The 12,432-nt window shown below is 39.3% G+C and overlaps 1 protein-coding gene across 1 annotated transcript; it reads right to left on the reverse strand.

Moving 5' to 3' along the window:
- Nucleotides 1–517: 517 nt before the first annotated feature.
- LOC308378372 (coagulation factor XIII A chain-like) lies at nucleotides 518–12,126 on the reverse strand. The gene is made up of 15 exons (XM_080855266.1): nucleotides 12,104–12,126; nucleotides 11,320–11,509; nucleotides 9,235–9,411; nucleotides 7,924–8,166; nucleotides 7,607–7,725; nucleotides 7,202–7,309; nucleotides 6,292–6,469; nucleotides 5,622–5,760; nucleotides 4,362–4,471; nucleotides 4,140–4,228; nucleotides 3,901–4,054; nucleotides 2,091–2,366; nucleotides 1,658–1,818; nucleotides 1,325–1,461; nucleotides 518–981 (listed from the first exon to the last, which is right to left on the reverse strand). The coding sequence occupies exons 2-15, from the start codon at nucleotides 11,483–11,485 to the stop codon at nucleotides 840–842; spliced, it is 2,199 nt and encodes a 732-aa protein (XP_080711392.1). The 5' UTR covers nucleotides 11,486–11,509; nucleotides 12,104–12,126; the 3' UTR covers nucleotides 518–839.
- Nucleotides 12,127–12,432: the final 306 nt, after the last annotated feature.

Here is a 12,432-nt window from a genome sequence, read left to right on the forward strand (position 1 = left end):
TTCTCCTTGGACCAGCTCTGTATTAGGCCTATACGTCTGTGCAGAATTGGATACTCTTTTGGTAACATGGTAACAGTGATTTGTTTACTTGATCTATGGTGGCATTATTTCAACTTGCATGTGGGTTTGGGTTGGCATTCTACATTTATTACAATATTAACTGACTACCAGCACACCGCCCGATCTATGCATATCGTAGGTATGATTATTACAGAACTACATATTTATTTAGTTAGTTAGTTAGTTTAAGCCAACTCCAAGTCCTAATATAATTTAAGCTAATAACAGGAAAAGAGCTAGCATTTGAGAAGAAAGAACCTTATTGTTAAGAAAGTGTAACTCACTACATGGTGTTTACCTTTGGCATTGTTGTAGATCGTTAAGGATATCACAAATATGGAGCGCTATAGCGCTATACGTAGCCTACCTAAAAAGCACGTAAGACAATCTCTTTAGTATATCAACAATTTCCAAATCATTTGGAAACTCTTATTGACAAAGTTTGGAGGAGACAGACTGGGTTTGCTGGTTATGAATTTTATTTCGTATTTGACAACAAACAAAGTAGCACAGGTTGATTAGAATATGAGTTAAACGTATACAAGGGATCTTCTTTTGATTGCTGTTTGCAGGGCTGTTTCAAGGCTGGGCATAAAAGTTAAGCATGGCAAAGGTTGATTAGAATATGAGTTAAACGTATACAAGGGATCTTCTTTTGATTGCTGTTTGCAGGGCTGTTTCAAGGCTGGGCATAAAAGTTAAGCATGGCAAATGTTGATTAGAATATGAGTTAAATGTATACAAGGGATCTTCTTTTGATTGCTGTTTGCAGGGCTGTTTTAAGGCTGGGCATAGAAGTTTAGCATGCCGCAGACCTGTGAGAGCTGGGGGCAGTTCAAACAGCCTTCCACTCTCCCTTCTCCAGGCACATCAGGGACAAACAACTCGTTCCATGTTAAAGAGGCACCAGAGTTGATAGTACTGCAGAGAGAGAGAGAGAAATACATTTCAGTTTATTTCCTTACAGTTTGGTAAACAGAAACAAGTCTCTGTAGGGGTCCTTTCCATGTTGTCAGACACTTATAATAACATTATGAGCCAGAAAGTGGTTTACCCAGACACAGATGCTTGCCCCATGGAATTACATTGTTTTGTGGTTGCCGTTTATAGTATTCTAACTCAATACTGGGCCAATTTCGAAGAAATTTGGGGAAAATAGGACCCAAGTCAAAAAATCCTGAATTGAAAGTTTCATTTATGTGCAACGATTGGTAAAATGCATGGTATTTGTGTAAATGTTAAATGTGTTTAGTTTTGTGCTTACTTGTAATATTTGGTTTTAAATCCGCTATCACCAGGGCCTTCCATGCGTAGCCACACTTTTGTAAGCGTGATGGGGAAGACGTTGGTGAACTGCAAGGTGACAGACATCTCCTGGCCCACCCTTACCTTATCATCAATCTATACGACAGATACATTAACTTTAATACATCTTTCTTCTTTACATTCAAATGCCAATAAATAGAAACACTACATTTCTGTTCGAGCATGGATGAAACACCATATAGTCATGCGTTAGGAATATTTTATTAACAACTATTTGTGCAAACAAAATGTGGCTGAATACCCTAATGAGAAGATTGGTAGATGTGCAAACCTTTAAACTCAGAAATGGGACTTCCAGCCTGACCACTCTAGATGCTGTAACAACCTGGCTGTTTTCTTGGATTTTGCCCACACAGGTGAAGCTGAGGGTGCCTTGGTCCACCATATACTTCATATACTCAACTGCCAGGATCTCGATGGTCACCTGTTCAACTGCAGAAGATTGGTGGCACAAGAGACAAAAATGCCTTCATGGCTATCCTTAAATCTGCCTAATAGTTGACATGAGAACTAAAATCTAAAGATATTACACAATGATAATTAAAAGATATTATATAAAGGTTTGTCTACTGGATTCTTAGAAAGGGAGCTTACTTTATAAAGATACATTTCTCCCATCTCATCACATCTAGTGATAGATAGCCATTACAACTTTTATAAACATGTGTCTACCACATTCAATAAGAAACAAATGCCTTGCTCACTGCTTGATGGCCCTAGAGAGACAGTCTGTCTGTATTCCTTGAAGGTGCCATTGCTGACCCCGGTGTAGTAGGTGACATTGCAGGTTGCAGTCAGATCAACAGTCTGCTGTTCCGTGCTTGTGTTCTTAACTTCAAGGATCAGGTTGAAGTTTTGTGCCAGCTGCACAGCAGGTACCACTATCTCAATTGTCAGATTAGTTGGCTGGGGGGTAGAACGGTATCCTACACAACCTAAGTTTGCTGCCCGTTCCATGGCTGCAAGATTACCGGCACTTCCTGTGTGTTGTAGTAAAAAAGTGTTATTGGAAGGTACAGAATAGGATTCGTTTTTGGTAGATGTCCAGCTTTTATTTAACTCCCATCTAAACATTGGGATCTATATGTGGTTCCCATTGGGATCTATATGGGATTCCTATCTAAACATTGGGATCTATATGTGGTTCCCATTTCATTCAATTGTTTTAGTTGGATGAACATGATAGACTTGGTGATGGTGTCAGCAGTTGCCAGCAGAGGTCTGCCATGTTTCTGATTCTCTCCCCTCCCTAACCCTAACCCTCCCTGCTTGTGAATTAATTCAAGCCTTTATTTCAGCTGATGATTTCCTTGTGTCCATTGAACGAGGTACATTTACATACAGAACCTTAACAAAGCTCACCAGTGTCCCAGGATACTGATGGCCTCCTAAAGTTGAGAGCATACTTACAAACAGACATACATACTCACAAACACACACACACACATACTCACACACGCACACAGGCACACACGCACGCAAGCACACACACGCATACTGACAAACACACACACACATACTGACAAACACACACACACATACTGACAAACACACACACACAGAGACACCGCACACACACATACTCACAAACACACACACACACACACACACACACAGACATGCGCACACACGCACACACACGCACACATTCTCACAAACACACACATACTCTCTCACACACACACACACATACTCTCAAACACACACACACACAGACACATACTCTGACACACACACACACACGCACACACACACACACACACACACACGTACTCTCGAACACACACACACACACACATACTCTCGAACACACACACACACATATACTCTCGAACACACACACACACACACACACACACACACACACACACACACATACTCACAAACTGCATCTCCGTGTGCTATGGCAACTGCTCTGCATAAGACGTGAAAGCACTCCAGCGGGTTTCTTTCATCTACTTTAATTTAGTTTCATTCATTCTCCACCCCAAATAGTTCCAACCAGCGTTTTCAGTGTCAAGCGTTGCCCAGCAACACATACTGTCACTTTGCAGCAAACTTGAGTCAGAAAGGCTATTTGTGCACTTTAATTTGTACACTCATCTATCGTCACAATACATGTCAATTTGTACATTCCCCGACCCCATTTGCCCTCTTTCCTCTCTTGAAAACTGTCAATTGTAACCTTGTAAAGTCTCTGCCTGCCATTCTGCTCTCTCACTTTGAATCACCGGAAAGTTGACATTGTACAAGAATATCAAACGTGGAGTGATTAGGCCTACTAAAGGTGAACAATCTGAGTGGGGTCGTGCCAGAAGTATAACTACTGCACTAGTTTCCCCTTGTATGAGTGATCTTGTCTGTATTTAATATACACAATATTTCATATACTACTCTATATTTAGATTTCTGCATTTAACATTAATAGTAAATAGGCTAATACAAATCATGTTTATGTATCCTGTACATTTGCAATATTTTTTGTCACGGGGGTATAACATTGTTTGAACTCACCCTCTTCATATTTGTAGGTAAGTGTGATGTCTTCAAACCCATTTGAACCAACTGCTTTTGTATAGATCTTCGTCCCTACATAGGCCGTGTCCACTCGTTCTATCTCCGTCTGTCCAGACTGGTTGGTGCTGTGGTACACTAGATCACTGTTCACCTGATGAGGAAAGAAGCGTTTTAGATAAAAGGAGAGATCTCTGAAAGTAAGGATTAGCAATTCTAAAGTAGAATACATTTTTCACCTCTGCAAAGACAAACGAGCCATCATAAGGCATACACAGCTCTCCCTCTTTGATGGCTCTAACAGAGGTTGGGCCACATCGAAATTCTCCTGAAATATTAGAAAAAATTATATTTTCATTATATAGTACATTTTTTACCTGCCTTAGTCAGTATTTAGAGTGTACATTTCTGATAAAGGTATTCGGAAATACTGGTGAATTGACAAAAAGATTAATACACACCGTCACTCATTTCTTGAGGTGTGGAATCCACCGCCTGCCATACCCGAGCTTTCCAAACTCCAGGCAGGTCCCTCCTTGCCGTCCAGATCTCATTCCAGCAGTGGTAATTCCTTTAGATACAGACACAGTTCTAGAATGAGCTCTGTACACAGTAGATAAATAGCGTTGAAGGACATGCTGGTTTAGAAGCATAGCATAGGTAAATTCAGGATTTAAGGGCTTGAGAGGACCATCTTTTGGAATATGAAGATGGAGTGGGGTTTCCCTCTTCCTTGTTCATGTGGAATGGTGCAGAAAGAAGAAGGAAAGAAATAGGGCGTGAGTCTAATGATTTTGATTTTACCAGGCCATTTTACTCACATTAGCATTAGCAATATACATTTGTATGTATATTATTTTGCGTAGATGTAAGTGCCTCGTTTGTGAACTCAGATAAGTCATTGAATTACAATGTTTAGTTATCATTTTAGTCATGACAAGCCACAAGCATATCAGTGGTGGTTATTAATAACAAAATTGGAGTCAAATTGCTCAAGAGATTGTTTTGGCAATTAAGCAGTTTCATCAGAGTGCCAGACAAGACAAATCATGCATTGACCTTCGGCCGCTGGACAGGTAGCTGTTAGCAATGGCCAGCAGTGGTTCTTACAAAATCAACCTACTGTGTTTGCTTGTTCCAGGGGAGAACCTCTGTTATAAGTTAAAAAGCCTTTATGTGGGAAAGGTTTAAAGGGGGACTCTCAACCCTAACCCCCCCAACCCTTACGCCTGTGGTATGCCATAGTATAATAAAATTGATGTTTAGTTAACTAGGCAGTGCAACGTGAAATGTCTTTTTGTGTCTATCCTGTTTATTAACCTGTTCTCTACCATTAAAATGGAGTTTTAAAACGCTCCTCATTCGCATAGGATTAAACTTTCCCCAACTTTCTTTGCTTGCTTAGCCCAAGTCGCTCTTCTACAAGAAATTAATGGGATTTAGAATTCCGCTGCTGTCGCTGGCATGTTTGTGCCGTTAGTGTTCTCTGTAGCAGGGTTCAGGCTCTGGGTTCCTCTAAAGCGCCTTGAGACAATTTCAATTGTTATTGGTGCTATATTAATAAAACTGAAGTGCATTCAATTGAATATATTTAAGGTTGAGAAAGCCATTCCACTGTTTTGCATCACCCTGTAATCTTTGCAAACAACTGGTCTAATTGGATACAATGAAACACAGCATTGGCCATGTGTCAGCATAATCATTCTATGTAATGTTCTCACCAGATTGAGTCTCGAGTGCGGCGCCTGTCCATCCTTCCATGTTTATCCACAAAGATATCAGTCTTTAGATCTCCATCGTTGTCATGGGCAGAGTTGAAGTTGGTGATCACCCTGGATGGGATCCCCAGACACCGAAAAACTGAGAAGGAGAAGTAGCATATAGAAAAGAGCTGCTAAGATTTTTTTTTTAAATTATATGTAGCCTTTGCCAAATATAACCTCACTACTTATTACTTGAGGAGGTATATTACTGACTCCAGGACCCATGGATTTAAGCATCCTTACTCCCCTGGATTTTAACATCTTTAGCTTTTTTGTTTGAAACCAGAGAGCTAAATTCCAGACACCTCAACAACTTGCCCTGCAGACACCTGAAACAATACAGTTAATACAGCAAACCCTGAGGGGGCGAAAATATTATCCAAGGGGGCTCCCACAAACATGCATTTGTATTCATTCATTTAGAGAATCTGTTTCTTTTTAAACCCCAAAACTGTCAGTACATGAGGAATAAATTATGTAATACTGAAATACTATACGAATTTAGGAAATGCATGCCGGTTCCTGGATGTCTGTTTTGTTTGTTTGGTTGTCCGTATTGACATTTTTTTTATAAATTGTGTAAAGTTTCACAATAGAGACAAGAGATGGAGTCAGTTCTCAAACTTACAGGTATTCAACACGCCAGCGTACACCCAGCACTGTGCAAAACTCACAGGAATGCCGTTCTGGTGTTTGTACTTCAGAAGGATCTCTGCACTGCCAGTCCATGAAGTGGGCGCTGTGCCCATGGAATAGTCACTACTCCAGTTACCCACCAACACCCCGTTATCATCCTGAGAGTTCATCTGTGCAAGTATATTATGTCAGCAGATTTAAAACATGTTAACAAACAATCATAATTGAACGGTGACTAATTCAAATAATTGATAATTGACATTATTATGTACCCATTCATATCATATAACAGAGACAGCAACAACATTCAGTATGTAGAAGAGGAAGAGTGCACTTAAATGTTCATTGTGCTGTAAAATGATGGCCCTATTGTATCTGTGTCGGATAGCTTTAGTGTCAAAAGAAATAAAACACAAAAAAGGATGTACAGAAAGGAACAATCCCATGGTGTCATCATCAGGCAGTGATGATACAGTAATTTCAATCCTTCCCCCTATGTAATTACTGTAATTGCCTGGTCTTCTGTATTAATGACAAGTAACAATGTCAATTCAAAACTATGTCTTCAGTTTTGTGCCATACAACCATAAGCCTGGTAAGGTCTATATGTTCTAAGTGGAATTGTGCAGCTGACTCTACCACACAAAGGTTGTTCCACAGCCCTAAAGAGTCTTTGCACTGAAAGAGTGATTCTATATTGATGTGAAAGACTATTGTGTAATAATGAATAATGAGGCAAAGGTGATGTGCGCTAGGAGTATTGATAACCGGTGGTATATTTTTTTAGATCTTTTTCTGTTCCATACAAAATACAGCCTAAAACTAGAAGTAAACAGCCAACTCTGAAAGCACATTTAAATCCTGACATTATTATACATCTGAGAAATCTAGGTCATACTTACAATTGCAGATCCCCTCCGGGCGACATTACAAGCATATCTTCTGTTATCCAGTGGCATTTCTGTTGCGTTCAGGACGAAGAAACAGGCCTCCAGAACACCACGTTTGTGCTGCTCAAGAGAATCACTTGCTTTAGAGATGCAGACTACATTCAAAGATTGTGTAGGGCATGATCAATACAAAACCTACAATCCATTTCTTAAATATAAATGCAAGTGAAAATTGTGGTGAAATGCCTTTGAAGTCTTCACCCAATTCCGTTATAGTTAAGCTCCAGTCATCCGCAGTAAATTAAAATCAATTTGATTCAGTTCCATCCACCCTTAAAAGTGGTACCGAACTGAATACTGATACTGAACATCAAAACAAATGATAATAACAGTGTGTCATGGTTCTCTGTTTTTCACCTGTCCATAGTTCCATGGCCTCTGGGACACATTGTGAGTTTCTCCATTGTAGATGATTCCCTGTTCATTGAGAACGTACTCTGTCCTCTGACTCTCGTTATCTAAGAAGACTTCATCCTCTATATCAAAGGAAAAACAGTGTATGATTATAGCATAGCAGAAAACGAAGAGTATTGAAGTGCTCTTTGCTTTTTTAATTTCTTTTATGATCTGTGTGTGGCATTAAACTTGCACGGTCACAATTGTGATGAATATTTTTAGCTGTACTTAAACTGTGTAATGTAATGTAATGATGACATGCTGTCATTGAATCTTACCTGGGCACCATGCATTGAACAGCATGTAAAAGTCTGTGTTGGGGTCTCTCTTGGTCCGAAATACCCCCATACTTATCACGATCACATTGAAGCAATACATTCCCACAATGCAGTCTGCTACAGGTTTTATGTCCACGGTTACTGTGTTCCCGTTCACAGTTTTCCTGGTTTCCCACTTATTCCCAGTACTGGCTCCTAGATTCAGCGAGATGTAAGTCTCCTTGTCAGAGAGGAAGTTATGACCTGTGGAAGGACAAGGCTAGACATTCAAATTAATTTGCACTTTTCAAAGGCATTTCAATTTCTTTAATGATTTCTTAATGTAGTGAGCGTAAAAATCTGTGACAGTAACTAAAAGTAAAGGACAGCCTAAAATGAGCATTAGATATTTGATACAACACCTGAATCACAAATGTCTACCCACAATTCTACCAAGCTATTTGAATTTGTATGAGGGTTAATAAGGGTTCGCCTGAGAGGGTGAAATCGTGCATTATTCATCTAGCCCTTTTCTGTTTCTCCCTCTCTTCTCAATCATAACTGTCTTTAGAGACCCACCGATATGCTGAATAGCAAACTATACATACATGCATCTCTAACCTTAATCACATGATCACACCTTAATCACACTGCCCCTACAGCAGATGGAACTACTTGAAAGTGGAAGTAGGACTTCTTATCATTGTTTTCTGGTCATGTTTCTCACTAGATTTAGGGAGCTCTAAGGAGGATGTCTTCATATGTATGACTGCATTAGCATTATGTGCTAATCATATTGGGCCCAGACGTCAGTCTATCTAAACAGAACTATTCTAGTTCATCATACAAATGTTCATGAAACAGGCACTGCTGCCTGACCCTGTGAACTATTCCACTGTAGCCTACTCAAGATCCCAACCCTGTGAACTGTATTCCAGTGTAGCCTACTCAAGATCCCAACCCTGTGAACTTTATTCCAGTGTAGCCTACTCAAGATCCCAACCCTGCGAACGTTATTCCAGTGTAGCTTACTCAACATCCAAACCTTAAGTGAACTATATTCCAGCGTAGCCTACTCAAGATCCCAACGTAAAGTGAACTCTATTCCAGTGTAGCCTACTCAACATCCCAACCTAAAGTTGTCCTTTTCGGTTCATCAGACAAATGCTCGTCATAAAATTAAAATACAAATTTAAATATAAAATACACGTTGATTTAATTTTTTACATTTTTAAAAAGGTCTTTAGTCAAAACTGTATTCTAAGCAGTAAAGCACTATCAGAATTCGCCCTTTGTGCTGCTTTTCACAAGCTGCAAAACAACAAAACTTACCAATTGTAAACTCCAAGACAACCTCATCTTTTGGAGTGTACGCACGGTCGAAGGTGACAGTCATGGTGAACACCTGACCCCGCCGTATGATGAGGGCGTCATGTTTAAAGTGGTTGGTCCGATGTGCTGCTTTGTTTTGGTCCATGTGCAAATCCACACTCTGCACTACCAATGTATCTGGAGATGAAGAATAGAACAGGCTTACACAAAAAACTCTCAATAAATTAATGAATAATTGATATGGCAGTACTGTTTATTATGTTTTATAGTAAGTTACGAATTGATTTGGACAATGAAACTGAAACTGTATTATATTGAACATCTAACAATCGTGTTGTGAAGTGATTAGACAAACACATGTATTGTTGTAGCCTATGTTTAGCACCGTATTACCATATGCTGGTATTTGCATTTTTGGAGAAAGTGAGAAGGCGGGCATCCCCTGTTCAATTTACCACACATCGCTACTGCTAAGAAATTACCAAGACATCCTCTTTTTTAAAGCATCCCTAAGACCAATTGACACAGGCAATTCCTTATTCTATCAAATGTGACTAAATGCAAACTCATTCCAAAAACCAGGGCACTGGTTCTTAAATTGAACGCGCGTTTCTTTGACACCTGAATTTACATGTAGGATAAACGCCCCGCCAGCTCCTTATAAGGCCTATGCAGAATCCACAGGCAACGCGAAAGCAACTTGAGATTGATCAAAATCATGTCTACGCGGAAAGCGGACACCGGTCTGCTATGCCGTATAGTGCATTTTATAATACTACTTTGCTCGAACTTTACTGGAGCGAATTTCAACATGTAACCATCACGTCTACAGCCTGTATGCCTAGTGCATTCTGGGTAATGCAGTTCACTTAAACTGCACATAACAACACACAGTCCAGTAAACGCAGACCTATAACTTCAACGGTGTTGAGGTGGAGGTAGCCTACTGTTACGGGATGCAGATGTGTCCATTCTATTCCACTATGGCTAAATCCACGCAATTTAGTTTAGAGCTTATTTATTTATTCACTGCCATTTGCAGTAGAAGCCTATTATGTTGGTCATATAGCCTAACAGAAACATGTTGATAACGAGATTAGGCTACATTTTAAATGTTACAAAATAATATTTGTATCATTACCCAGAAACAAAATAACTACTTATGTGGGAATGACATGGTATTGAGGTCGTAAATCCAATGTTCGATACGATAACGGAGAAATAAAATGGAAAAAGGTTTGCATTTCACCGCTGTAATTCCATTTAACTAGGCTATAACATATAAGGCACTGTCTCTTCAAACTACATAGAAATGAGTGAAATGAAATATAAACAGGACATTCAGTATTTTACAGCCCTGATTCCATGTTATATCCTCAAACGTAGTTAATTTGTTTCGGGATAATGACTAGGAAAATCCTGAATTTCAATACAACATACAATCTTTGACTGAACTGTTTTGTATAGGTTACATTTAAAAATGACCCTATTCTTAATCTTCCATGGACTGCATTATATTGCTGCAAGTTACTGACATATTCCTTGACATTAAGCAGTTAAGTAAATGGGCAGTTGTTTAATATTTATATATCACCTGCAAGTTATTAGCATTTTATTAGTCTTGATTCCATAACAATTGCTATTACTGTTTGTCCTTCAAATTGATTTGGATGGCAGATGAATAAGTGAAGTCATGTGAAGGGCAGATGAACACGTCATGCCCACTAGCCCTCCAGGATATACACTATGTACCTCTCTGCATGACATCAGCAAGACATTGCCAAATAAATAGCCAAAAGAAAACAGTAACCATGTTAGAACGCTTTTTATCATCTGGGCTGTTTTCAAAGTTTTTTTTAACTATCTTTTAGGTAGTTAATTTGCTAGTTATAGACCACATTAACTTACTGCTCCTTAGAGCAATTTGTGGGCTATTATGAGTTGTGTCTACTTTGTACCGATTATTTGTTGCCATGATACTAGCCACTTAGTGCGGTAAAGTGCTACCATATCTTTCATTCCTTTTCTCAGACAACTTTTTGTTCCACACAGAAACATAAACATGCTCTATAAAGTATGGCATACCGCCCCGATCTAGTGGTCCACGAGGAACAGCCCCTTCAAAAGGTTCAAATTCAGGCAAATCCTCCGGGTCAACATCAGAGGTGCCCATGGGGACATTCTTTCTCCCACGGTAGGTCATGCTGGGTCGAGGAAGAGGCTTGGGCTCGGGATGTGACATGGTGGACATGGGAGCAGTTGTGCAGGATAGGATCTAGGAAAGAGTCAACACCAAGTAAGATGAAATTTGTTGTTACAAAAGTGTGAGGAGATACAATTTGCTAGCAGTGAGCAAATTCATTTACAGTTTGAGATGAGAATCTTGAGATGAAACTCTCTCTGCCTACATACCTACGACATCCAAGGAAGGTATTGATAATACAGTAAAAGTCTTTTTATAGGGGCTTATAAGGACATGTTCAACCAAACAACTTGGTTGACTGAAATGACCAAATAACCAAACAATGCCCTGCAGTGTTTTGGACTATCTAAACCTAACTCTATCATGTGCAGATGTTTAGGACTATCTAAACCTAGCTCTATTATGTGCAGATGTTTAGGACTATCCAAACCTAGCTCTATTATGTGCAGATGTTTAGGACTATCTAAACCTAACTCTATTATGTGCAGATGTTTAGGACTATCTTAACCTAACTATATTATGTGCAGATGTTTTGAAATATCTTAACCTGAATATCTAAACCTTCCTCTGTGCAGATGTGCATAATCATTCTAAAAACACAAGCATTGTTCAAATCATTATAGCCACAAACCAAAACAAGCACAGTGCACTGAGTGCATCTCTTACCTGAAGATGCTGAGATTCTGAGTTCAGTCAGAAGAAGTTTAAAGTCAAACGTACAAACTATCCATATTTGTAGTCCTCAGAAATCCTCTGTCCCCACCCACATCACCCACAGTGACCTGACCCAACAACAGGTCACTATGATTTGACTTTCATGAAAATGAAGGAAACTGCTTACAAGCATTACACAAGTCAGCAAACATGAGATATGGATGAATTACTTTTTTTCTCAGATTATATTCATGAAGCTATTTCATTCAATGTATATGAATGGATGGATATCAACAGAATTAATTGATTAGTGTATATGAAATATAACAATAGTCCCTCAT

The sequence above is a fragment of the Sprattus sprattus genome (assembly GCF_963457725.1).
Source record: "Sprattus sprattus genome assembly, chromosome: 17".
Lineage (NCBI taxonomy): Eukaryota > Metazoa > Chordata > Actinopteri > Clupeiformes > Clupeidae > Sprattus > Sprattus sprattus.